General features: G+C 35.1%; 2 protein-coding genes and 1 long non-coding RNA gene across 7 annotated transcripts; 2 read left to right on the top strand and 1 right to left on the bottom strand.

Moving 5' to 3' along the window:
• The first annotated feature begins 5494 nt into the window (after window positions 1–5494).
• On the top strand, window positions 5495–8673 carry LOC126922370 (ribosomal oxygenase 1). Of its 2 annotated transcripts, none has more exons than XM_050734908.1 (6): window positions 5495–5714; window positions 6184–6794; window positions 6882–7159; window positions 7267–7999; window positions 8184–8370; window positions 8545–8673. In XM_050734908.1, exons 2-6 carry the CDS (start codon window positions 6184–6186, stop codon window positions 8614–8616), a joined length of 1881 nt encoding a protein of 626 aa, XP_050590865.1. In that variant the 5' UTR covers window positions 5495–5714; the 3' UTR covers window positions 8617–8673. The 2 variants fall into 2 exon arrangements, with proteins under 2 accessions (XP_050590865.1, XP_050590864.1); XM_050734907.1 differs by having other exon boundaries at window positions 5669–5845.
• Window positions 8674–8973: 300 nt separating this feature from the next.
• On the bottom strand, window positions 8974–12306 carry LOC126922394 (multiple coagulation factor deficiency protein 2 homolog). 4 transcript variants are annotated; one of them, XM_050734953.1, is made up of 7 exons: window positions 12142–12306; window positions 11503–11693; window positions 11306–11436; window positions 10172–10331; window positions 9791–9877; window positions 9406–9566; window positions 8974–9297 (listed from the first exon to the last, which is right to left on the bottom strand). In XM_050734953.1, the coding sequence occupies exons 4-7, from the start codon at window positions 10321–10323 to the stop codon at window positions 9167–9169; spliced, it is 531 nt and encodes a 176-aa protein (XP_050590910.1). In that variant the 5' UTR covers window positions 10324–10331; window positions 11306–11436; window positions 11503–11693; window positions 12142–12306; the 3' UTR covers window positions 8974–9166. The 4 variants fall into 4 exon arrangements, with proteins under 4 accessions (XP_050590910.1, XP_050590909.1, XP_050590911.1 ...); XM_050734952.1 differs by lacking the exon at window positions 11306–11436 and having other exon boundaries at window positions 11489–11693; XM_050734954.1 differs by lacking the exons at window positions 11306–11436; window positions 11503–11693 and having other exon boundaries at window positions 12142–12302.
• Window positions 12307–16197: 3891 nt separating this feature from the next.
• Window positions 16198–27584, top strand: LOC126922405 (uncharacterized). Its single transcript, XR_007712727.1, has 3 exons — window positions 16198–16326; window positions 21928–23471; window positions 23560–27584. It is a non-coding gene; the product is annotated as an uncharacterized LOC126922405 (long non-coding RNA).
• Window positions 27585–27603: the final 19 nt, after the last annotated feature.

Raw genomic sequence — 27603 nt, 5'->3', positions numbered from 1 at the left:
AAAATTAAGCAAGTTCGATTTCGATAAATTATGAATTATTGATACCATTGAATGTTTATCAAATCATTTTACAGTATAAATATTAATTCTCTGCACAAAATCATGCGGGTAAATTGTGATTCTTTCTTTTAGCCTTTGTAACTCGCAAAGCGCCACCAAAGACCTCGACGTTGTAACATTATGATTTTCAACAAATATTACGTAGGTTTGCGATAAAGGGAAAAATTGTATTAACGAGATTAGTTCGATGTTAAACCGGTATTGGTCAACTTCCAGGAAATGCAAATAATTCAACTTGTAATACGATCTTAAGGAAATAGAAATTAGGGTATATAGCGACGAACAGAGATATTAGTACGGACAATACAGAACTGTGTATAAATAATGAAAAACTATTATCTCGTTTTTAGAACGTTTCTAAATGAAATATTTTACCAACTTCTTATCTTACTTGAATGTCTTGAGTAATAATACGGTTATTAGAAACAGTAGAATGTACATTGGTAACTATTTGTACCGAAGAAAGAATGTATATTAGTACTTTTATGGTTTTAAATCGTAAATTGTTCAATTAGTTTGCTTTTATATTTTGTGTTATATATGTAACTTTTTTAATTATTTCTTAAACCGTCAAACATCGGATGTATTTTATAAATAATTATCTATCGTACTGCATGTATTATAAGATCATTCTTGAAACTACACGTCATTTTCTAAACGTAATTGTACTATTGTCTTAGTCTTTTTCTCTAATTTAAATCAAAGATGTTTGGCAATGGTTAGATTCGTAACATTGAAAATAAGAATTCTCTTTTAAATCTCATTCTTTTATGTCTCTATATACGATATATTTCCAATATTGACAGTCCAAGGAGTGGTCTGTTCATCGCTATATACTTACATAAAGAAAGAAACAAGAGAATCGATAGCTTCGTATAATACACAAAGAAGTTGTATAATATTTTTCCAATACTTTTTGTTTGCTTTTCCTACGAGGTTCCAACCACTAGCCGTTATCCATTTCTTTGTGAAAATGTTAAAACATTATCATAGCATAAGTTTACTTCGCTTAAGCACTCGAAAAACATACACGTGTGAAGGTGCTTAGGGGTATAAGTGACAAAAAAAATATTAGCTTTAAGAATGTCAGCACCCCGAACAAATTCAGTGATGACGTTCCCAATGAATTATGATTCATCATAATATAGTATCGTAGTTTTAGGGTTGTCTAATTAAATCCGTTTTAAAATGCGAGTATGAGTATCGCATGAATAACCATATTGAAATAAGGGGGTAACCGAGTAACAATGACGATTAATGACAATGATAATAATTAGCCGACTGTAAAATTAACGCTTTATAGGCTAAGCTAACTTGTATAATTTCTTGTTGAGCGTGTTCTGATTTCTTGTCTACACGCGCTTCTTCATCAGTGATCTCAGAGGATGTTTGCGCACCTTCTATTACGTTGCTATGTGTTTAAGCACGAGCTCTCTTTAACCCTTTCGTACCAGTGAGCTCGAGCATCTTAATTACTGTAAGGAAAGGTTTATGCAAATTTGTGATTTCAAAATAATGTAAATTACGATTAAATACGTTCGCCGTTTGTAGGAAGCTTCTCGGACGACTTTAATTCTATCGTTACAAGAATATCGATAGTTTGCAGATTCCTTTAATTGCATCAGCGATCAATGTTTCATATCCACGCTTAATATTATCATCGATCGTATCGCCGGGGAACCGATTTCTGGAAATTTCATGAGATTTGTTAATTTTTTAACTTCGATGAAAGTTAATTCAACCATTTTAATTAAAAGCCCGTTTCGTTAGCAAATTTTCTTTTACGAATTTCGATTATCGAAAAAGGATTGTTCTTTTTTGATGATATTTCAACAAATCGATATTTACCTATCATATTGACGATTTACAAACATTTGCACATTCGCATAAACATATAACAAGTACAAGAGTTTCTTTCTTGCAAGCTTTATATATAATGTGATCTATCGACTAAAATGAAAATGGCATTTATTATCGTGTCAATCCAGTCTAGCGATTTGTTGTAATATTCGATGAATGTTTTATACATATAATTTTCGATGAACAATTAATTTTGTAAGCTGACTAGAGGCAGCGTCTTTAACCAGTACCTACATCTATATAGCGGGTGAAAAATTGTGCGAGGTGACATTAAAATTACGAATGAATAAATAGGAAGAGTGTAAAAGTAGCGACATTGCGCGCATCTAAACTACAATTGGCTTTCTCGAAGGGTACCGTCGACGAGTAAACAATGTAAATAGAAGAAATAGAAAGATGGTAGAGGCGACGCGATGGTCGGAACTTTGAATCGTCAAAGTCCATGATAGATGCCAATTGTAGCGAAGAAGTGACATTAATCACTTATTTTCGAGGTTCTTATTTAAAATTTTTATCAGCTAACATTTTATGCGAACTATTGTAGTTGTTTTTTTTTTTTTTTTTTTTTATATTGAGAGTGTGTAAGCGAAGAAAACGTTCGAATACTACTGTACCTGTTGGATTTTGAAAAAAAAAAAAAAGGATACAAATTCAAAAAGAAACAATCGAAATGTTTATTTGCAAAAAATTATGCTTCTCAAAGACTTTATTTATACGGAACATTTTTTTATAGAAGTAATTTTTGGGTTTTGTATCATTTTAAATATATGTTATGTACGTTTACTGGTATGTTTATTTTTTTCGTTCTAAACAATACGAACTTTCGCAAATTACAGATAGATAACTTTATTCCGTTGAAACGTGTAATAGCAGGTGCTTGTTTAGCTTTTTTAATCGAATGTAGAATTAAATAATGAGTTCTGGAACGACGGACATAATTGTTTTATCGTTTGAAATTTGTATTTATTTCGACTCGAGTTAACTCGTAAACTTTCCAGAATAAGATATGTTACACGATCAGGACGCTAAGCATATGGCTTATTTATACACGTTTTGAGGACGATTTAAGAAAAGTAGAAGAGAACGTAGAATAATTCATCATCGTCATCGAAATAATTGTGACATTATTAGAACAATGTCGTCCGTCCTACAAACTGCCTTGTTCAACTAAATTCGACGTCCCACCGGATAGAAAAAATTGTATAAATCTTCCTTATATCTACAAGTGCCTGGCGCTTTATCTGCGCGTGTTCGACGTGGCAAGTAATAAGTTTGAATTTATTAATGCGAATACAGATTTTTCAAATTTTAAAGAGCGTGAAAGAGCGCGGGAGAAAGATAGAGAACGTCGTAATAAAAAGTGTGAAAGGGAGAGAAAGAGAAAATGCGAGAACGAGTGAGACGTGTAATACCGAATATACATGTATATGAAAACAAAAAAATCTAAGAAACCACGAGAGGTGACCATTTTCTGAGTTTCGTAGTTGGACATCCAACCTTCACGTACAATAAAAATTTACATTTTGCACAATACAACTATTACGTATTCCAATTTCTATATAATATGTATGTAACGTGTTGTGTGAGTTGCATATTATTATATAATATAATGACGCATCTCGTTAGCCCTCTACAATCCAGGTAAGGTTCGAGCAACGAACCTTAGGACAAAGTTTTTTCTTTCCGAGACCACTGTAAATATCTTTGTAACATATACCACTGTGCAATTATCGTTCTAAACATACATATTATAAAATAGGACGATTCTTTCGAATAAATGTTCGTACTATGGGTATTACTATAATTAAGAATAAGACGGTATGTAGAAGGTTTTAAAAATATTCAATTAGATTTTAAAGGTGTGCGCAGTTTCGCTTCACGGCAGTGGAGCTAGAAAAATTGATGTAATCTTTCCCGAATGCTTCCTCTTGTAGTTTTAACTCTTTAAAGTTTTCTATAAGCGGAGTATACACGGAAGCGTTCAGAAATGACTTTGTACAAAAATTTCAAAACGTTGGCTCGTGAATCCCCAAATACGCGTATGCGTGTATAACAAATTCCTTAATGTATAATATAATGATCATCGTTAAAAGATAGTTCTCCGTCTGGTAAATTTTCGGAGATACATATTTCTAAGTAAAACAGAGAAGTTTAAAGAATAGAAACTCAAGGTCATTTCGGACATACCTTCCGTCGCATAATTTTTAAAGATGACGACTCAACGACGAAGCATTCGTGGTTTTACGATTTTACGTTCGTGCATATATGTACACTCTATATATTTTTATCATGCTGTACTTTTAGACTCGCTAGACAATTTTAGCAATCATTGTTCGGATCTATTTTGTCAGAAACACGAGACGCACGAAATGTACGAAAGTCATAGAGAATTGTAGAGGGTTCGGATACGTGTAATATGAAATAGCTGTATTATGAAATGGATTCTAGCACTAATAAAACAATCTGAAATTAATTTTTTGCACTTGAACTTTCTTGTGTCTTTTTTCTTTTTTGTCATTTTACGGTAGAATAGTCACTGAAAATGGTTACATCTATTTCATTTCGCGGTCATTTTATTGGTTCCGATCAAGTCGTTGCTTCGTATTTAGATTTACAAAATCTGAATTTGGAGTTTTCGGAGAAAAAATGAAAAATAAATATCTTCGTGGTCGTTCATAATTAGAAAGAGTAAGTGTTAAAAAGGTTGTAAATAAAATCAAAATTACGATAGAATGGTCACAAATTGTACATACTCTGCGATGGGGGATGGTCACCTTAGGGATAATGCGCTTGGGACACGAAAAGTTCGTCGTGAAAACATGTCGAAATGCGACTGATAACAATAAGGCGCTTATATTTAGGTGAATAGATATTTGTTAAGGGGCGTGTTGCTAGTTTACTATCAGTTGCACACTGAAAGTATGTACTTAAGTATATCTGTTAAAAAGTTTTATCAAAATGCCGGGAAAAATGTTATTTATTAATTGTAAGATACAAATACGCCGACATCTATATCTATATACACATCCATATACATACGTATAGTATAAAATATATTTATAAGTGTTTAACAGTTAATTTTCAATAGGAATAATGTGCATTGATTTATTAATTATTGTTGTACGATATTACGAATGAAATATTGTGCATTGTTCAATTTCCAGTACATGTATAGTATATTTCTTTTCTTCTTATGGATATACATATATCGTTTATGTAAAAGATACAGTTTTACCTCATTTCATCGATTTACATTTCAATTACTAGATATAATATATATATATATATATATAAACAATTTATAAATAAAAACAAAAAGCCTACGATTCTAAAATCATGTATATGTGAATAAACAAGTAAAAGTATTTAGTATAAAGTAATGATCATACTTTTGTGTTATTCTATTTTTATTATTAATTATTAACTACGAACACTGGATGTAAAAGTAAAATTTGTCGGATAAGGAAACGTTATGTAATAAATAAAATACAAAAAGAAGACAAAAAAACTACAACAATAAAGTTCTTCGACAAAAGAGATCTAATTGTTATGTCCCAGTCCCTCTGTACAATTACTGGAAGCGTCTGAAAAATTCTTCTCTGAAAATATCTAAAATTTTTGTTAATCAAATAAAAATTGAAAATGATGCTGATTCTATTTTTCAATTCATGGGGAATCCATCTCCTTATAAGAGATATTACGAATTGAATGCCGCTTTCAATTGAATGTTTAAAACTGCTATCTATCTGGTATGATGTACATTCATAACCACGTGTTGTGGCAGGACCGTGGTTGTAAGTAACTTGTGACTTTGTGACAGTGATAAATTCTATTTGAGAGTTTTTATGACAACAATAATATTAGCTAGGTGCTAAATTTGATTGGATTATAATCATAAAGTTCGTGTAGATGTATACATTTCACGGTAATGTTAAAAAATAATATTGTATTATCATATTGATAAAACATTACAATATAACCTATAGTTCGCCGGTTACACTGTTTATTTATAGTTTATAAATTATTATTGTAGTATAAATTGCTTTGTTGCTTATAATATGTAAGTTAAACATATGTTATAGTTATTTATCATTATATTTGTATTTCTTTATTGTTGTATATAGACGTGTAATAACAGTATCATACTGAGTTAATCTATTAACTAATCTATTAACATAAGCTAACATTAGGAAAATTCGCTTCTCAAAACAGACTGATTAAAATTTTATGTACTATTTACATAATATCATTTAATAATTATAGATGCTTAAATGTCAGGAACCAGCATCTGCATTTGCAATGTATGCTATGAAACGTAAAAATGCAGAATTATCGTCGAATTCAAAGAGATTAAAGAGAAAACATAGTCTTCCAGAAAAACGAGGAGGTTTAAAAAATAATGCACATTTGAAAACACGAAGAAAGCCAAAACAAGTACCTATGCATAAAAGTGTTCAAGAGATAAACAAGATTCCAAGAACATTAAATAAAATTCAAAATGTAAATGGAAAGGATAATCTAATATCTAAAAAGACTAATTCTTCTGTGCCTTCTAAGAAAAATAAATCAATTCAAAAACCCATACATAAAGAAGATAAAAAAATGGCTATAATTCCTAGTTCAAAGAAAGTTGAATCAAAAAAAAAATTAAGAAATCCTGTTTTAATGATAAATAGCGGTGTTGCAAAAATGAAACAGATTAAACAGAAGCAACAGAAACAAATTAAAAGCAAAAGATTGATAAAAAAGAATACTCGAGAGACTGCTTATGTCAATTGTAACATAACTGAAGAAAATCATGAGAATCCACTAATAACAAGTCGCTCAATGTTTGAATGGTTAATACATCCTATGAAAGTAGAAGACTTTTTTGAGTAAGTTTAAAATAGTTACAAATTATATGTACTTATAATTAATAATAATTAATAAGTTAATGAGTGATATACCATTTCTCTTTCCAGAAATAATTGGGAAAAGACACCAGTCCATGTAAAGAGAAATTTTCATAAGTATTATAAATTGCTTATGTCCACTCCAATGTTGGATAAAATATTAAGGGAATCTTATATTTTATTTACGAAAAATATTGATATTACCTCGTATGAAAATGGTATAAGAGAAACGCATAATCCTGTTGGCCGTGCAATTCCAAGCGTTGTTTGGGACTATTATATGAATGGATGTTCTGTTAGAATGTTAAATCCACAAACATACATACCAAAGTTACATTCCTTAAATGGTACTGTTTATGAAGAGAATATTTATAACATAAAAATTTTTTTATATAAAAATATGGAAAAACACAACTTCTTAGTTCTATAATGAAAGATATTTATTACTTTTCAGCCACGTTACAGGAATTTTTTGGCTGCTTTGTTGGTGCAAATTCCTATTTAACACCCCCTAATAGTCAAGGTTTTGCTCCACATTATGATGATATTGAAGCCTTTATATTACAGATTGAAGGTAAAAAAAGATGGAGATTGTACAAACCACGGAATGAAAATGAATACTTGCCAAGGTATTCCTCGAAGAATTTCTCAGAATCTGAGATTGGTGAACCTATATTAGATACAGTTGTAAATGCAGGAGATTTGTTATATTTTCCACGAGGAACAATTCATCAAGGTGAAACTATTGACGATACACATAGTCTCCATATTACATTAAGTGTTTACCAAAAAAACAGTTGGGGTGACTTTTTGGAGAAGTTACTTCCAAATGCATTAACAACTGCTATAGAATCAGATAGTGAATTTCGAAAGGGATTACCTATTGATTACCTAAGACAATGTGGATTTGCATATTCTGATATTCAGAACAGTGCCAAGGACGAATTCAAGGAAAGAATAAAACATTTATTTAATAAATTAATAGAATATATTGACATAGATAAAGCTGCAGATTTAATGGCAAAAAATCATATTCATGACTGTTTACCACCTGTTATTTCTGAAAATGAACAGGAATGCTCTGCTGTTCAAGATGGTGAAAAGATGATTGAAAATGGAATTGTTGAAAACAGGGTAGAGATAGAACCTGATACTAGAATTCGATTATTAAGGTCTCATTGTATAAGGTAATTTGAGATATTCCCTAATTTTTTAGAGTTATAACTTGCTAATTGTTTGTAAGTTTAATATTAGAAAATGTTGATTGATTTTGCACAATTTGTTATTTAAAAATCATACAATTATGACGTTAAATTTCGAAAATTTATACTGAAACAACTATTATTCAAAAGTTTTATTTCTTATTAATAGGTTAATTAAAGAGGATGAGACATTTAGGATATATTATACGAGTGAAAATTCTAAAGAATATCACGAGTATGAACCACAATTTTTAGAAGTTGGTGAAGAATTTGTACCTGCTATTCGTGATATGATATTGCGATATCCTGACTTTATACGCGTAGAAGATTTACCAATTGATAGTGAAGATAATAAGGTAAACAAAAAACTACAGAAATCATTTCAAAGTAGCATCATAATACAGTAGAATCTCTCGCATTTTAATTAGTAGAGACAATTATGTTCAAATTTGAAAGGCTCAATTGTACATAGAATGTTTTCTATTATTTCAACAAACAATTTAATATCTTAAATTATTTTTATTTAACAGATACAGATAGTTAAAGATCTTTGGGAAAAATGTCTTCTTGTAACAGAAAATCCATTATGTATTTTGGAATAATCACATATTTTAAATAATATGTATAAAAATTAATAAAAAAATAAATACTAAAACTCAGAGGTTTATAAAAGTATTAGTGCTATCTTAATTTTGACATATGTGTATAAAAAAGGTATGTTTATAGTACAATTTTTTAAATATTTGTGTATTTATACAATATTACAATCATGTAACATAATAATTAAAGTAATCATAACTATTTTTAACGAAAATAGAATTAATATATCGAGTATTTCTTAATTAAAAGAATAACAATATTTGAAGAATTATTGCATGGTATCTAAGGAAAAAATTTGATTATTTATTATTGTAGTATACAGGATGATTTTTTAATTATCTGAAATAAATAATATACTGTTTTGCAGATTAAGATGGATTGTATTAAAAATTACAGTTTTTGTACATTTCAGTTGAAGACAATTGTTACAAATCAATTAATTAGAAAGAAACAAAAGGTGTTGTTTCTCGTATATTTTTGACATAAATTTATATGTTATACAGGATTCTATTAATTATTTCATCGGCCAAAGGTGTTGTACTAGATGTGCTTTTAATTCTCCAATTTGTTATTCCGTTTTGCTTGAGCAATGTGATCTCTTTGTCTTCCAAGTACATACTCAATATACCCAAGGTATCCATCATGATCTAAGTCATCTTCCCTCAGTACTCTGTCTACAAGTTCTTTATAACAGAAATAATTATTACATTTTCAGTATTTCATATCTTAATTTCTATATTTCTATTGCGAAATTTGTTCTAATTCGAATACATAATTGTGGATATACGTACCTACGATCCAAGGTAAATCATCTTCGTAATCCTTAGTTCTGGTATTTTCTCTCGAACTTTCACGTTCAGCATTGGCAAGTCTGTTCTCGTGAAACGTATGTTGAATCGCGTAGAGAATTTCTAATCCGTCCAATTTAGCATTATTGTCGATATCATGAACTCTGAATGAAAATTTAGATATAAAAATAACTTTTGATACTTAAAAAAGAAAGAAAATACGAATAAATTTGCTAGTCAATAAAAATATTTAATTTACGAGAGATAACCGAGCATATTTCTTTCAAGAAATTCTTCACAATAATGACTGATAACGATATTACTAAGATGTGCAAATTATTTACTGTAGCATTGAAAATATAATATATTATTAGTATTACAGACGTACTTGAAGTAATGGAATTCGATTTCTTGTTCAGTCATGTTCGAAAAGTCCAACTGATCCGCCATTGATCCTATGTCTTCTTTTAAGTGGCTGAAATTTTATGCTTATATTTCGAGCTTTCGCAATGGTAAGAACTATATAAAAATTATACAAATATGGATAAGGTAAATAATACTGAAAATGCGCAAAATAATTGACGATAAAAATAATGTTTGTTTGATGAAAAATAATGTTTGTTGATTATTGCAATATTAAATTCTAAAAATGGAAAATTATTAAAAGTTTAAAACTAGAGTAAAGATAAAACAATAACAAAGTGAAACAACGAACACATACTTAAATAAAATTATGATACTCAAGTAAATGAGTTAAGTGTTAACTAACGTAGCATCCTGTAGTAGTTGTGCATCTTGCGTTATTTTAACATCTTTCTGGGGGACGTAATGATGATGAGAGACAGGACTTCGTGGGTGATGAGGTCCACGTAAACCATCACTAATTCCGACGACTAAACCGATCAGAATTGTAGGTATCATTTGTTTGTCTGTAACAGTATAATAAAGAGTTTTCATAATCATTATACATGTTATTTTTATTAAGGCGATTGAGATCCTTACGAGAGGATTATTATCAGTATGTTATACTTTATCAAACAGATTACAATTACAATTATGTACAATGCACTATTTCCTTAAATTGCTAGTATATATGTGTTATGTATTCGACAAAAATGTTAAACAACGCGCGAAAACCGAGGAAATATGTGACACTGCGTGATATTTTTTACAATGGTCGACAACAATAGGACCTGCTGAGACACTCTGATCGTCTATGTTGCCGTGACATTGCACACTGCCACTTGTAGGGGTTGAACACCCCTTGGCTAGCGACAGATGGGCGGTAGAGGGGGTTCTAGTAATTATTATGCGATTACCCACAAGCCCATTGATTTAGATTGGACCCCGGGGGGTACAGCGTACGATGCTCTGGGCCCGTCTTCAAATTTGCTACACATCACTCGTCAGGAACTTTGCGATCAGTTAAACCCCTATGAGACGTGTACACTAAAAGTCTATGCATTCCGCCTTTCTTCTTCTAGTTTAGTCTCCGACAAATAAAGTTTAATGCGGCTAAAATAATATCTCTCTGTTATATTAAATTTATTGTTTCTTTAAGGATTGAATTTATCAAAATGCTCGTTTATAATACTTATGTGTGTTAAAATAATCAGGTTTTATACGAAGATTTATTACGAAAAGTTTTGAAGCGAATGAAATTAATTGAAATTTTTGAAACATCTAAAAATACAGGCGATATCATCGTACCAGTATTATAGTCATTTGTAAAGAGCATCAACAGGAAAGAAAGAGCAAACGAAAGTGTCGTTTTCAGTCATGTTTGCACTCAAACCGAACACTCGAAGATTTGTGTAAAGAACAAACGAAGATAGGTGTTAAAAGACACGCGAGATTGACAGGAAATCCAGGGTACTTAGGAATCAATTTTATATAGGCTTACGGTGGTCGAGTGAAAATGCATATGTTGAGGGGGCCTCAAGGGGCTTTTGATGCAAGTGGACCCCCCTGGGGTATACACCCCAGTTGGAACAGTACACCCTCGATTCCCTCCCCGCGCTTTGGTGTCGAAATCTATAAATAATTTATATCATTTGGTCCATTCACTGAAAGAGCCCATATGTACCTGTGTCGCCTTACAGGGGACCTGTGACCGCTCCAGATTTTTTCCGCAGAATATCGTTCAGATCAAGAACCTCAAATATTCAAATATATTATGTCGCTATACAATGTACTTCGATACAAGTAACATATGCACTATTGGAAAATTCTATCGCATTGTTCAAATATTAAATAAACCGCTCAGAAGTCATACTAATCAAGTCCATAAGCTGAAAAGTAAAGAAAAATGATCTCATTAACGTATATTATTTTTAAAACACGCTCTAAGATTTATGCTTATATACTAATATAATTTTCGTACGATTTTGTTACATCATAATGGTAGAATAATAATACAGAACGTAGTAATTACTTGTCAGTACATAATTTTTACTTGTCATTCATATATGTAATTAAATCGTAACATCTTGTTAAAGACGAGCAAATGTTCGGATACTTTCGAGCGATAATGTATATTTTTAAAAACCCGCCCTCTAGCTTTTAAGATTCAGCATCCGCGACTATCGAAACGTAATCTCGAATCGAAGAAGTAAAAGTCAACCCCTATTTTAGCTCGGATCAGGTTATTCTAACCTAACCTTAATTTGAGACGAGACCAAACGAATATCCTCTTCAATTTAAATCGTATGAATTTAATTTTTAGAACGTGCTTTTTACCTGGATTTACCGTGGTCTATCTATCAGCTATTGGCCTACGAATATAGGTCGATCTTTCGTTCGATTTTTCTCGGTCGATCGTTTCGACAATGTTTTCAACTGGGTTGTCACTTCCGTAAAGCGCGTGACATTTATCGACGTTCTTTATGGAGTTTGCGTATTTGAAGAGTTGCTCGTTACCGTTTTTCCTTAGAGCGGGTTATTTTACTTTTGAACTTTATAGAAAATATCTTTCGGAAACAAGGATCCAATGCATATTAAAAATTGAAGAGTCATTACCCCTGCATGTGCATAGTCCTAACCCTCAAATGGTATCGTTGGAATATGCGCGATTACAATAATGTGGGTTATAAGTTAAGTTCAGTCTACTTTTCTTTTATTTTATGAAGTTCGAATTAAAGTTTCTTTTACACTATGGTAAACTACCTTGTTTCAAAGTCATACAAATTTACACGTTCTATCATTACTCGGTCCTCAGTGGATCAACTCTTTAAGAACTCATTAAATTTTAAGAAAATATGTTAAACTGGAATGCAATAGTTTGTCCTATTTCATCACTTTATTGCACAAATTATTGTCTATAAAATACAATCAACCTTCATCTCGTAGGTAAAAAATTGTTTTGTAATTTTATTTTCTTATTCTTGCTTTTTTATGTATTTTAATATTTTGATTGTAAATCACGTAATTTATTGCCCTTTTATCGCATATTTTATATATTTAAGTGAAAATATATATATGTATATAGTATACATAAGTATGTTGTATTACGTATACAATATATGATACTTAAAATTTAAAAGCTCTTCTAATTTAGATTTCTAATTCAAATTTTTGCATTCGATTAATATATTTACTATACTTTAATTATTTTTCTTTTGTTAGAAGGAAATAATTATTATTTTCACTCTCGAGTTGAAAAAATGAAGCTCTCGGTTGATTTAAGCCGATATTCTTTACCACATAGTCAGTATTAAAAATAAAATACATTTTGAAAAATATTTTCCAACTGTTCATTGTCGATATATTTTACATTGTGTTAGATGCACTTTTGCTGTATAAATTACATTATACTTTGGTTTTCTATGATGGCTCATTTTTTCCTAAAATTGTGAGATGCGGCAAAATCCATCAAGATAAAAAATTGGCTGAAAATGAAGGTATAGACATCTCTTATTCGTTTTTTTTTCTTTTTTAACTAACCGATTATTTCATTAAGTTCCTAATGATAAAATAGCAGAATGCTGATATTTCATTTTCAAACTATTGTCAAGCTAACCTTTAAATATTATGGTTTGTCAATTGTAACGAGTAATTGACTGTTCAGATACTTTCGTGATCCACTGTACGTATATTTGAAAATTTATGTTCAGGTGCAGCGATAGAAAGGTGACCGCGAAGTCAATTCTAAAGATAATTAAAAGTAAATGCCCATAGGATCGATACATAGAAACATGCTTTAACGAATTGCAAGTACAAAGAGACAATTAAAAACAGGAGAATCAAAAACGAGCTATAATATAGACACGTGTGTGTGTATATATATATATATATACACATATACATGTACATGTGTAGTTGAACGACAGTTCAGAAAATAAAGGACCGTGCGTTCGGTTTGCGCCGACGCGGACAAAATAGAGGCAGAAAAGGTGAGCGAAAAAAGGGAGAAAAATGAGAAGATGAACGGAATAGAGAATCGGTGGAATACAGTGGAGAGGATGGAAAAGCGAAAATATGGCTAACGTGTTCAAAGGAAAGGTGGAAGAGCGGGCGGAGGGTGAACGAGCAAAGGAAAATGGAGAGAGGGGAAAACACAGGGTGAGAAAAGTATGCGAAAACAGGGAATAGAGAGGAAAACAGAGAATTAGACGTTACGTGCGCAAGGATCAAAGTTAAAAAGATGAAAAAAGAAAATGGCAAAAAGGGAATGAAATAGAGAGAGAGAGAGTCGGGAGGAAAAAAGGAGAAAGGAAAGAGACGTTCACGAGTTAGGAACAGAGAACGAAGGAGAATAGGTACGGTATACATGTACGAAGAGAGGCAAGGAAAGAGAACGAGAGAGAAATTGCGAGAGGAATGAAGAGGAAAGGGTGCGTTTACGGGTGTGAGTGTATGTATGTTTGTATGTGTGTGAAGAGAGAAGACGAGGGAGAGAGAAGCAAGGTACACGGATGGGTCTCTGGTTGCCATGGTGACCACCGTCGCCTAAAGCTATGCTTTTATTGATTCCAAGCCGCAAACAATGTACAGGAGTGGATGTTTCGCTCTGTTCTCTCTCTATCCGTCTGGATAGTGAGGTATTAACGTACCCCGAAATACCGATACCCATGGGCACGTGCCCCAGAAAAGCAGGGTCACACGAAGAGTCCTTCGATTAATTTGCAGAGAACAGTAACTGCGTGTATCTTCTCGTTCGGCTTGTACGTTTTAAGTCCTATCTATACGCGTACGAATAATCACGACGTTTTTGTTAGAAAAACGCTACGAGAATATCGCTACGGAGGAACGGTTCTTTAAAACGAGGACCGACAATCTGTCGCGTAGGACTGTTTGCTCGTGGTACACCGAAAAACCAAATCTTTTCTCTTTATCCACCTCGTAACCGCCTATTCAAAATCGAATCAATAACAACGAGTGGATCAACCGATGCGAAAGTCAGATCGCGATTCAGTTTTCTACCCGATTACAACGAACAGGACCTCCTATCGCGATATCTAGATGAACGGTATACCGCCTAGGGAATGCGTTCCGTCTGTGTGACGAGCCTCTGTCTCCTCTACAACTTGCAAAACATTGCGTAAAGGAGTATCTATTTGTCAATATTTTATTCTTCATTTTCATTGTCACATTTTGCGTAATTAGATTATTTAAGGTAACACGTTTAAGATAAATTTTAGTATAAAACGTGTACTAGTAGTTTATACTAATTTTACTTTTGTCATATAACGATAAAATTTCATTATTTAACGATCAAAACTAGTTTAATCAAGATTAAACTGATTCGATCGTTGTCGTCGAAGCGTAATTTCGCGTATTTTCAAAACACGATGTAAACGTAATTCCAAATTTCCTCGATAGAATATCTTCAAGTATTTACGTCGCATTTTTTTAGAATTCACGTGCTAGAAATATTCGGTAGAAACTTAGGGATTAAGTTTCCATGTTTCTTCATAACTTTCCAGATTACTTCCGCGAATGATTTGAAAGCCGCTTGGAACGTGCTTGCTAGTTTAAACGTAATACTATTTAAAGCTTAATTAAATGTCAGGACGAAGTTAATTAAAGATTTAAAAAGTCGTTCAGAAGGTATCTACTCCCATTGACTACATAAATATTAAGTTGTACTTCAACTTCTAATGAATTTCCATTTTTTGCTTTGTTACGCATCAACACTTTATTTAAATTCAAACTGCTCGTTATCTGAAATTTCCTCTAGAGAATAACATTTTGTTTGTAATAATTGCATCAGTTTAAAATATATAAAACGCTTTGAAAATGGATATACTATAATTTCCTTGTAATTCGTCCAGCTGACTTTAATTATAAAGCTACGATTAATGGGAAAGTACTTACCGTACTATTTTATTCAGGTCGTTTGAAAGTAATTTCGTGACAAATTTAACGTGTCATTACTTTTCATTTCAGTTTTGCCCATTTTCGATCCATTAAGATTCGATTTGCAACATCATTTTTAATTTTATACATTATGTCATTAGTTAATTACAATTACGAAATAAAACGATAAAAAGCTATTAATTATCTGATTTAAAGAAGTCCTTTCTCTTTAAATATCAAATTTCGAGCGTCGTTCGAAATAGTCCTGATTTGACGTCTGATACTTACGAAACCCTGTTCTAATATTTATGAGAACGAATACACGTACTTAAATCAACCAAATTGAGTTAGAGAGGTCTCACAACTTTTCTACGTTCTAAAAATATATCTTTCCTTTGTTTCTATAAATTATCTATTTTATTATAGAACGTATTCGTCCCGTTACTTTTCACGTCCGCGGTCAAATACTCGTTTTAATCTATTTCATCTTTCAGTTCACTGAGAACACAACGGAGGGCGGAAGAGGAGATAAAGAAAGAAAAAGGGGAAGAGTACGAGAGAAAGAGAGAGAGAGAGAGAGAGAGAAAGAGAGGTTCTCCTCTTCCCGCCATAGAGGAAGAGAGAGAGGTAAGCTGTTCAGCCGTGTATTTTCGATAATTATTCGACAGTCGATTTGCGTGCGGATGCAGCGTTGGGTGATACGCGGAATAGAGGGTGGTTGCAGAGGGTGGCAGCGGCATGGGGTGCGGGCGGCGACGCGGGAGGGGGGCAGAGGATTTCGAGAGTCGCGTTCAACCATCCGGAAGCTATGAATATATTATTTGACGGGCAGTTTCGGTAGTCTCCGATCGGATGGAGCATCGATCATGGCTGGCGCATCCCTTTGGGCCATTTTCATGCGTCAGAATGCGACACACCTCGATCGAGCGGCTGCCGCGAAATGAAAAAAAAAATACTGCTGTTAACTGGCGAAATACTTGTATGAAAAGCGCGTGACCTGGATTTCTGTTCGGGAAAAAAAGACACGCAGAGTTGTAGGATTTGCTTGTGGCGGCCGAGCAAAGTTTCGACGCCCGGGTCAACAGGTAGGGCCAATGCACCCTGCTTTTCAACCAGGTCCCCGTAAATAATTGCCCGACATATTATCGTACGAACAATACGCGAGACAATGGATCGTATCAAGTGGATCGTATATTACGGTTTACGAGAAAATCATTTTCTAAGGACGATGTTCTGTATTTATAAAACGCTCGATCTTCCTCTAAGCTTCAAATTCAATGTTAATCGAGACAGCTACGAGAATTTCTTTCTCGTCCTGCCAGTTCGATAGAGTGGTGTCATTAGACTCTGTCACCATTTTCGGTCGTTGTAAAATTATTTAAAGCGAAAGAGTATAAACAGATTAAGTTACTCTTTTCCAATTGGAATCAGTTTCGCCGTGGAAGATGCGACGGACAAGTATGCCACGGAATAGTGGGATAATCAGGAAGAACGATCGATTAAATAACAGCGTAAATTAATCTATTTTTATATGTACAGATCCGACGTTACTTTCTCGTCGATCCGATATTAAAATTCACATACTGGAGAGGTTCTGCCGTGTTAATTTTGTTTGTAAACGTACGATTTATTTTCGTATCGCAAGTTCACTCAGCGTTCCATTTTTCTCGTCATTAAATGCACGTAAGAGGTGGAAGGCGGAGAAAGAGCGCAATATATTCTATGAAGGCCCGTTCTCTTCCTTTTTCTCTTTTCGTTCTTCTTCGACTCGATTCACGGGCCACTTCTTCGTCCAGCTTGTTGCATCGAGCTAAGTGCAAAATTATTTTAAAAACATTTTCTTAACCACGTTATCCTGAAAGCTGACCCCATCCACCCCGCGTGCGTACGTAAAAAGAGGGATGCGTGTTGGGCGAAAGGAATTGGTAATGCCGCATCGCGGTTTTTCGACTCGCCGCGGTTTCTGCGCTCCTTCCGTATTTTTTATCCTCACGAACGCAGACCTCTGGTTGTTGTATACGAACGACAAACCACCGGGTCTCAAAATAATCTTTCGAAGGATAACCACCAATCTTCGGGAAAGTTCAGCCGAACGACGTTTATAATCATCTAGCGAAGGGATAAGTAACCCTAGGGTAAAGCGTGTTAATCTTCTTGTGGCTTGGTGTTGTAAAGTTCGAAGACGCAAAAATATTGAAAAATTCCGTCGATACGAGAATCGCAAGAATTGTGAATTAAACAACCGAAAAGAACGTCCAAGTTTCCCATTATACGTTTAACAGTTTCTAATTAGCGAACTTTTACAGTATGATACGATTATAATATTATACAAAGCTAGCCCGGTGAACGTTCGAGCGAGAAAATTGATGCTCGGAAGTTACCAGTCTCCAACTTGCCCGATGAAGTAATATTTTTGAAAAAATTCGAGTTAACATATCGCGTTTCGTGTAATCCATCGATATTTTACGTTTCGTTTGCGTTTATATCGTTACGTTTCGAACGGTAGCGTATTATAAAAGAAGCAAGAAATGCTTTTTACGGTTTAGCGTCTGGAGGACGCGATAAATTTGTTTGACATTTTCCTTCCATATCTCTCGTCTTCTCTACGACTGCTTTTTCGAGAAAAAAGCTCTCGAACAAGTTCAACGTTTTCTACGTAACGCTGACTAGAAACTCTTGGCCGAAGCAACGAGAGGTTCAAAATAAAAGAAAAGAGCGACGTAAAAAGCATCGGAGTGGTAGGGGTTTCAGAGAGAGGATGGTTTAAAAGTACGTGGAATGGAAAAGGTGTGTAAAGGATGTACACGAGTACCGCTGGAAAATATAAAGCTGCGTAGACAAGAGCGTATCGAAATCAGTTTGTTGCTTAACGACAAAAATTTCATTGTCCTACAAACAAACGATTAATACCTTGTTATTACCTGCGTGCGATGTAAATGGTAATGAGAAAACCAAATTGCCGACATCGATCAAAGTTTGGAAGATAGAAGGTAAGCTGTGTTTTTTCCAAGTTGGTCGCACGGCATCGTGCAAGAAGAACGTTTAAAAAATTTAACGAGATAGAAAAAAGTTGGAAAAATGGATTTCGAGATTATAGGAAAACAATATGATAAATCAAATATCGTGTTTTTAAATCGTCAAGAGTTTCTTTTACGCGTTTTAACGGATATGCTATCAGAACGAAAGTGTTTTATGCGTGTACATACATTACTTAATATCAGTTTCATCCATAAGGTCGATCAAAATATCTTCATCGAATACTTAATTACTTTGATATCGCTATCTTGTAGATGGCTTGCTCTAACAGCCATGTATATTATATACAAGGAAGACTTATGATGGGGTTCCAATTTGCCGCGGGGCGCCGTCAGGCTGCGTTTAACAACTTTTTAATGGAGGCTTGGCGACCATCTCCCCGCCGCCAACGTTGAAACATTAATTCTAACGGGTGTCGTCTTAAAAATAACTTACATCTTCCCCTATCTTTTTTGGCCATGGAATTTTTAATATCTCAGAACTTAATATTTCTTATAGAAATTTCAATCGTAACGCGTTGCTAATTCCCTTGAAACATTTCGTATATTTTTCCCTGTTACGCGTATTCTACGGAGTTGTTACCTAAATTTCCCACAGATACACAAGCTTTCGCACAATTCGCCCTTACGTTAAACGAACTTACGGATGCGAATCACCCGTTTCTCGAGAATCGAACATCGATCATATTATCTATATACGCAACGAGATAGAAAGATTTACGGAAAAACGTAGCCGATCGCTTTGTCTCTGGAGAGGCTCGATTATCGAAAGCAAAATATTTCAAGTCGATTAAAGATCGTCTCCTGCGGCCTTCGAATTGACTTTATTTTATTCGAAATCGAAAGAGCGTTTCTCGCCTAGACAACAGCTATTTCATTTACAATCCTAGGAATCATAGCTGGCCATGGTTCGCCGCTTCTAACGAACCAATCGATTTTTCACGCACGTACGCACGCACGCACGCACGCACGCACGCATGTACAATGTACATACGTACTCACGCAAGCAACCAGCCAGGCAGGCAGGCAAGCTGGTAGGCACAGACACGCGGAGGCACACATTCGGGCCGAGCCATTGCTCCAAGCTCTCGCAGAGTCAAACCCCGAACCCACCCCCGCATCCACGACAATTCTCCACCCCTGATAAGCGTCCACCATCTCTCCTGCCTCGTCCCTATCGAGCCACCCCTTTGCTATCCAGCAAATCCAGACCTGGCTACCGGAGTTTCGGAGCCCTGGCCCTCGATCCTCTGCTTCCCTCCCTCCTTGGATCTTTAGCATATCGCCTGGTTTCCACGATGTAACTCGATGGAAGCGAACAAATTCTATTTTCAACGATATCCTCTCGGTATGTTGTGCACGAGCCGCGCGAGAGGAGAATTCGAATGCGGTTTTAATGATATGTGAATAAAATTATATATATATTATGTATATATATATATATATGTATAACACATGTGTCTATGCGTATGTATGCATGTATATGTTTAAATATATGCATAGAATGTGTTGCGAATAATGCAGGTTATATAATAACATTTCGACAAATTGATTTACGTACTGCGTATTATATTTTATTGCATGCTTGTAAAATCGAATAACGAATATAATCAACGGGAAAGTTAAAGCATTCCCGTGCTGTCCTTTAAAGGTCTAATTGAAAGTTGGTTGTGAAACGGTTTTTGGAAGTCGTTATTAAGGGAATTATAAAACAATCGTAGGCGTTACTCGATACAGGATAATATTTGCAAACTAAGGACGAGAGTTACAAGAGTCGTAGTTTGAAATTGTACTAAGTAAATTAGGAAATAAATAAGCAAATTGTGTATATCTGTGACACTACAATTCTGCAAATTTAATTACGCGATTAATCTTATAAAAAGAATTCAGCGAGGAACGTGTTTTCCGAATCTGTATGTTTTTAGTCATAAAATGATATCAGAGGGAAAAAAGAAGATGCAAGAAATGGTATACTCTAAGAATTTAAACTCGTCATCTTGGTGGGTCTGATGATGTCTCTCTGCTATTAATCGGATTCGAAGTAAACGAGGATAATACGGGCGCGTATGTGAATTTAACGCGCGCTATTTATACGATCTACGAAATTCTTTACAGTTTTGTATACGTTGTAACGGCGAACGTTTCATTTATCAAAGAATAATTAACTTATATTCTTTTCAAACGATATCAAGCTTTAATGTGTTTCACAAATATCAAGAGATTCGAAATAAACGCGAAAACTCTTTAACAAAAAAAGAAGAAAGGAAAGGACGATTATTCTAACGCTATTAAAAACTTTCTTTTAACTCACGTTTCTAGTTAAAAGGTTAAGGAGAGTTTCATAGCATATTCAAGTATTACCAAGATACTTTTTTATCTTAAATCGAGCGACGAAACGGCCGAGAAACAACCGTAGCGGAAAAATTATTTCGTCGAATGGGAAAATTTCCACTAGCTCTGCAGTGGGATCGCGAAAGCAGTTGATCTCTTATAGGAGCCTCCTATGAATATTTTATGCGCGTTATACGAAGCATTCTGAATTAACACTGTAGTAGAGCACAGCCATTATCCTTGGATTCATAAAATTTGCCACTGAGAATGCACGTAGACGGTGCAATTATTTAAATAGTCATTAATACGTTACATTACAAATACAAATAAACGTCGATATTCGGTGCGACCATACTTAATGCTTATCATACGCTTAAGATGAATATTTATATCGCGCACTAACTTTCTACTAAATATATGTTTGCAATTGAAGATCCTGCAATTTCTATATACATTTTGCGGCTGTTTTCAAATCTGACCAATATAATCACGACATCCGTGTCTTATTACAGAGATAGCGAAATTTAAAAATGTTTTATATAACACATACAATATGGACATAAAAAGTTTTCCATGGTAAGTGTTCAAATACTTTCGCGAGCCAGTGTACATATATAGATTCAGCCCTGAGCGAACTCTCTTTCCTTCGGTTTCTCTCTCTCTCTCTCTCTCTCTCTCTCTCTCTCTTTTTCTCTCTTTCCCGTATCGTTGCGCGCCCCTCGTTCTCCTGGTCCAACCTTTCTAGTCACCCTCTACCCACCCTTCGCCGCGTTCTCCACCTAACCTAGCGCAGCATCCGCGTTCTGGAGCTGCTCTCGCAGCTCTCGTAATCGCATTTGACGTCGCTACGTTTTTGTTTCAGAGCTGTACGTGACGCTTCCGCCCATGAGGGCTCTTGGCAAAACACGCGAGCGAGGAAAAAAGAAAATGGGGAAGAGAGAAAGGGGAACCGAAGGCGGAGAACGACGATGGCGAAGAGGGTTGCAGGGAAGAAAACTAGAAGCGGGAACGGTGTTGAGGATCGAGAGATCGAATCGCTGTTTCCTTGGGAGATCGGCTTCCACGGGATGTGACCTCTCTTCGACTCGTTCGAGAATTCTTTCCGACGCTCCTCCAAGATTTTTTTCCCATATTCTTTCCTTTTTCTTCTCGGAATACGCTTCGACCTCCGTTTTTCCGTTAGATCGCGCATCGCTTCATCGAATTCCTGCTTCTTGCCTCGTGTTTTTCAGTAAAATGACTTTAGAGTAAAACGTAGAACAGAACTAAACGGGAATAAGAATCGAATGTTATTTACTTTTGCTGCATGGGCCAGAAAGTTCAACCTTCGTTTATTTCAGATAAAGTACGAACACAGACCCTGGGAAACTATGGCAAGTCCATTTTTCTTGATTTCCTGATTTCTATGTTATTTCATGTAAGCTGCAACCAAGAGAACGTCGATTATTCGACGCGACGCGGACCGGCTCTATCACGGATAATCGAAAATTCGGATAATATGGAAAGGTCTAATTAAGATTTATAAATCGTATGGTAAAATCGTAAGGAAGAGTTTAATAACGCAATGTCGTACACGCATTTAGGTTTAATTCGCTATTTAATCGGTTGAAAGTTTGATTAACTGCTTTCACAATACTCTTCGTATTAAAATTTCGAAAAAATTAAGTTACGGTGAAGTTTAAAGCACCTCGGATAATACGGAACTTCGGTTGAACGGGACTCGAAAAACCGAGACTCCAGCGTATTTTAATACGAAATAGTTAACCGATATTGCTATTGCCAGATATCCTTTTTATCCGTTAAAATAGGAGCCAACAAAAAGAAGACGAGAAAAATGCATAATCGTCCAGAGATTTATTATCTTTTATTTATCTTTCTATAACAAAACGCAATCTGCATTTCACTCGAATCTGTTTTAATGTATTGACATTGTTTGGTGCAAACTTGACAATCTAATGCTATATGTAACTAATGCGTAATTTGGAATTACCGTGTTCCTCTTTGTGCAGAACGTACTTTGATTGGACAATATTTTGTGTTGATCAATGGGAACCAAAATATCGATAATACACTGATTATATTTTTGGCAATGGTACGTGCGGCACTTTAACACTTAAGGGAACGTTTAAATTGAACAAAAGTGCCTATTATTATCGAAAAGTCAGAGAGATATGGAGAGAAAGAGAGAGAGAGAGAGAGAGTTAAGCGGCACGTGCTTGCTAATTTGTTCCCCGCACGTGTCACCGATAAAACCGCGTCAAAATATTGCTGGCAATTTGAATAGGCCAATTATGAAGATAGAGCCGAAAATACGCCCATCTTTTTAAAAAGAGAAAGATTATTCGCACAGACATCGCTTTAGTTTTAATTCACAGTATTACGCGGCTGCGTTATAAATAAAAGAAGGTCTGTATACTGTGTGAAAAATCCTTGATTTAATCATCTATTAACTAGTTACTTATTTGTATAAATTATTGGAATCTATTACTTTTAGGCACAAGAGACCAGAGAGAGGAAGAAAAGAAGTAAAAATGAAAAGAGAAGTTCGGTGAAGAAGCAAAGAAATGTATTTAGAAGCTTATAGATATCGATGTTGATTCTTTTAATATTCTCAAAGACGTTTCTTGTAAATTCGCGATATTCGGCAATGCCGATGTTTTTAGCACTTGGGTTACGGATCACTTCAAGTGCAAATGAGTCGCTCCATCGAACGAAGCAAAAAGCGAAAGTTTATGCACGATGTTTGAGCGCCTTTGACGAACATTCGTCTAAACGGAGACGACACGTACGATCCCAGAAGAGGTACTGCGTGTAGATCAAAGCCAGTGAATTTTCGATGCACCGACCGAGGGTGCAGGGGCATTCTGAAAAGGGGGTGCACACCATATCGACAGGGCGTGGTCGAAATCTGTCACACTAGCCGCGAACAAACCTGATGCCTTGTCAGCAATAGTATAGAATTTCTTCCGATTACTACGCTTTTCTCCCGGTGTAAATTCGAAATTTCTCGAACGATCGTCGAACACGGTGTAACGAAAGGTAATCACGCCTTAAGATATAATAATAATCCACGAAAATTGACGAGAAGGATAAAACTGTTTTATTTCTTTTTCATTAAGAGAAAATTCTAACGAGGTTTCTAGCAATTAATTTTAGAAGAGATTATGCTATCGTAGCAGTGGTAGTTCGTTCGTTTCAACTTATTAGCCTAGAAAGTGGACTTGGTTACGTAAATTACGATATATTACATCGTCTTATACGTTATCCTTATCCCGTATTGTCGTCGAATCTGCCTTACATGATTATCTCTTTGGTCTCTATTCTGGAGCCGTCGAGATTATTCTATTGTTTAATCAAATACATTACAAATGTTAGTATTTAAATATCAAGCAGCTCTCATCCAGCGATGAACATATTTTCGATGCAATAAACGACATAGACTTTTAAAACGAACATATTTACGAACTCGTGTTTATGCGTCATATGAGAAAATGAGTGGGTGGTTCTCCCATATGGGCAACGGATGATTATCGCTCGAACCGAGACACAATTTTTATCAACGATCGATGATACATTATAACGTCAAAAGAATGTCGTATTTTTGAACCGTGACCTTTCTTACTCTCTTTTTTAAATCCAGTTCTTCTTTCATTTAAGGTACGATAGAATTCCAATTTTGGAATGTTACGCGTGTCTCTTTAATACGAGCACTCATACTAATTAATAATTAATATATCATAGCATTGCGTTAAACTAGCTCGTAAAATATGAACACCCACTAAAATCGCATAAATATGCGGACGTTTCAGTTTGGATTATTAGTCTTTCTTTTTCTTCTTTTTTCTGGTCAAAAACAAGTAAGTGGTCATGTATTTTTAAGCATAACACGATGGTCTACGTAGAAATAGTTAGCATACTATTTATGAAATTGTATTCGAATTCCAGGTGGACTTCTATGTAACTTCAAACCACTGTTTGTACATAGTCGCCGTTTCACCGATTTAATTTGCAAGGGGTAGACCGCTTAGATTAGATCAGATCTTACGGATTGGAAAGCCGACTTTACGGTCTACATGGACCATATGCAGTTTCTGCTTCATAAGGGTGATCCGACTACCCTACTTAATCGATAAGATACGAAAGCAACGATAAACTCGCTTGTCTTTCCATGATACTGTTCTACAAGGGAATTATCATTTTCTATCGAATATTATAGGGAATAAGAAACCAGTGGTGCTATGCGAGTGATAAAAAGATGTTTATCATCGTTTAATCAATTATAATATCCAAATAACAAGATTAAAAAAAAAGAAATTTCTTTAAATAGAATTAATTGATGCGGCTAAATCACACTCTTGCGCGAAAAACAGAAAATACGTTTTTCTCTTACGTTCTTCGTGCTGTACGCGTGGTTATTTTACTCGTGCGGCAGAAACGAAAAACGTGAAATATCGTCAACGTAAAAATGTAAGACAGCGGTTATTGAAACAAACTTTGTTCGACTCATGGGAACGTTAACGGAGATCATAAGCGTGGCAAGCAGGTCTGAATGAATAATTATCGATAGAATAAGCGAAACCTCAATGGGGACAATTCTGGTCTCGAATTGGCCGACTTTTCACTCTGTCCACCCGTAAGTTTTTGCGACTATTGTCGACGAAATTGCAGCCTTGAAAAACGGCGACACGCGCGATGGGCGTTCTGTTTTCAAAGTGCGATTCAAAGAGACGAAATTGCCGGCCTTCAGCGTGATACTTCGTCTTTTGTACGACGTTGACAAAACGTACGCTTTTATCGACGTTGCACATTTCAGACATTCGATGCATGTCGACGAGTTTTCCTGAAAATTTTCCATCGTCGAACGGAATTGTAGGCGGTAAAACAAAGCATGGGAAGTTGCGGCCAAAATATTCAATATAACTATGTAACTGAATTATGTTACGCTGATGCGATACACGGTTAGTGTACACAGCAGCTCTATTAAATAGAACGAAACATTATTGTACCGTGAATGTATAGGAATGCTTTTTTCCTCCCGCGATAATTTTCCGTCGTTAGATATTTATTTTAATCGATATACCCCGACCGTGACGAATCGACACGTTTTATTCGCAAATTATCGAAAAGGTGGATACCGTTTGAAAATCATACGAGAGAAACGTAGCAAGTCTATATTTGTTAGTAATTCTCTGATTTTTCCAGTATCCACGTTACGCTTATTAAGGTTGGGCAAAGTTTCTTAATATATTGAAACATTTGCCACAGTTAGTAGAAATAAAAATATTATTTATTTAGCGCATACGGGTACAGCGTCAATGAAATTTTACCATGTTTTATATAATACGATATATACGATAAATGTTTTCTACAGCCAGTACGTTCAAGTACTTTGGCGTGGTACTGTACGTTTACCGAAACTTCCGTTCAAAATTATAATTACATTATTGACGAAGCATAACTTTTCAGATAAACAGATATTTGTCCTGTATCTCTCGCCTCTCTTTTTTCGAAGACAGCAAGGATGATCGTGAAAGGAAGGATGACCTAAATATGGGCAACACGAGTAACGAACTGATTCTTGCTATCGCGACGAAAACGATGACCAACTTTTTTCCGTGAGTTCGAGCAACTTTGAAGACGCTGAAGCTCTCGAAACTTTACGTTCCTCCTTTATAGCAACCCTCCTCATACTCTCTGGTTACATGCTTGTTCGAACTCACCCTTGGGCGAGAGAATCCTGGCGCCTCGTTTTGAGGGAGGGTCGAACGAAGAGGGCGTCAAGGAGACGAGTCTAAGGGTTCCGCGAGGATTCGTCGAAAAAGGAGAATCTACTTCCGACGTAGATGCGTCTGAGAACGTGGATCGTTCCGGATTACGCCGAAGGTATCGGTGTTTGGTAATGAGTAAAAATCTACCGCGTGTCTACGTTCGAAAATAAGAGAACCTCGCGGAGAAGCAACTCCTTATACGCGTGCCGGAAAGCAAGAACACGAAGTATAAGTTTCGAACGAAAGAAACGAAATCATCGACGCGAGCAAATATCGATATTCAAAGAGGAAACCATAGAAAGAGTATAAAGGATAAATAAAGAAATCGCTCGGAAGAAATTTGATATTCGGCGAAAGAACGATATTAAAACATCGGACATGGATTTAACGTTACAACGAAATAATGAAAATTGAGGTTGAAAAAATTTATTTGACGACGTAGGAAGAAGGGAAAAAAATTGAACGAGAGAGCAGACGAAAAGAAACGAAGTAAAACTTCGCATGTACGGTACGCGGGTTTCGAGAGAGGATGGAGACTCGTTCATGGAATTACAAATCATCGAAAAGCTGTGCGCAAAACACAAAGACAGGGATGGAAATTCGTTGAAAAACCTATTCTATTCGTTACAAGCTCGTGTCGAACTCAGCTCGTAGGCAAACGACTCACGCGGCCGTGAAACGAAGAGTTTCTCGACTCGCACACGTACTAGTTGGGTCAGCCGTATGCGTGTACGTTACGATCAAATACCGAAAACGGGGGGGCGGGGGGT

The sequence above is a fragment of the Bombus affinis genome, chromosome 12 (assembly GCF_024516045.1).
Source record: "Bombus affinis isolate iyBomAffi1 chromosome 12, iyBomAffi1.2, whole genome shotgun sequence".
In the NCBI taxonomy this organism is placed as follows: Eukaryota; Metazoa; Arthropoda; class Insecta; order Hymenoptera; family Apidae; genus Bombus; species Bombus affinis.
The sequence above is the reverse complement of the archived record's forward strand: the minus strand, read 5'-3'. Positions and strand labels throughout refer to the sequence as shown.

Coding starts and splice junctions, on each gene's coding strand:
- LOC126922370 (XM_050734908.1), top strand. CDS start 6,184: ATGCTTAAATGTCAGGAACCAGCATCTGCATTTGCAATGTATGCTATG. Junction 7,160..7,266: donor AAAGTTACATTCCTTAAATG/GTACTGTTTATG, acceptor ATTACTTTTCAG/CCACGTTACAGGAATTTTTT. Junction 8,000..8,183: donor TTAAGGTCTCATTGTATAAG/GTAATTTGAGAT, acceptor TCTTATTAATAG/GTTAATTAAAGAGGATGAGA.
- LOC126922394 (XM_050734952.1), bottom strand. CDS start 10,323: ATGATACCTACAATTCTGATCGGTTTAGTCGTCGGAATTAGTGATGGT. Junction 9,878..10,171: donor CAACTACTACAGGATGCTAC/GTTAGTTAACAC, acceptor ATAAAATTTCAG/CCACTTAAAAGAAGACATAG. Junction 9,298..9,405: donor TGATTTACCTTGGATCGTAG/GTACGTATATCC, acceptor TCTGTTATAAAG/AACTTGTAGACAGAGTACTG.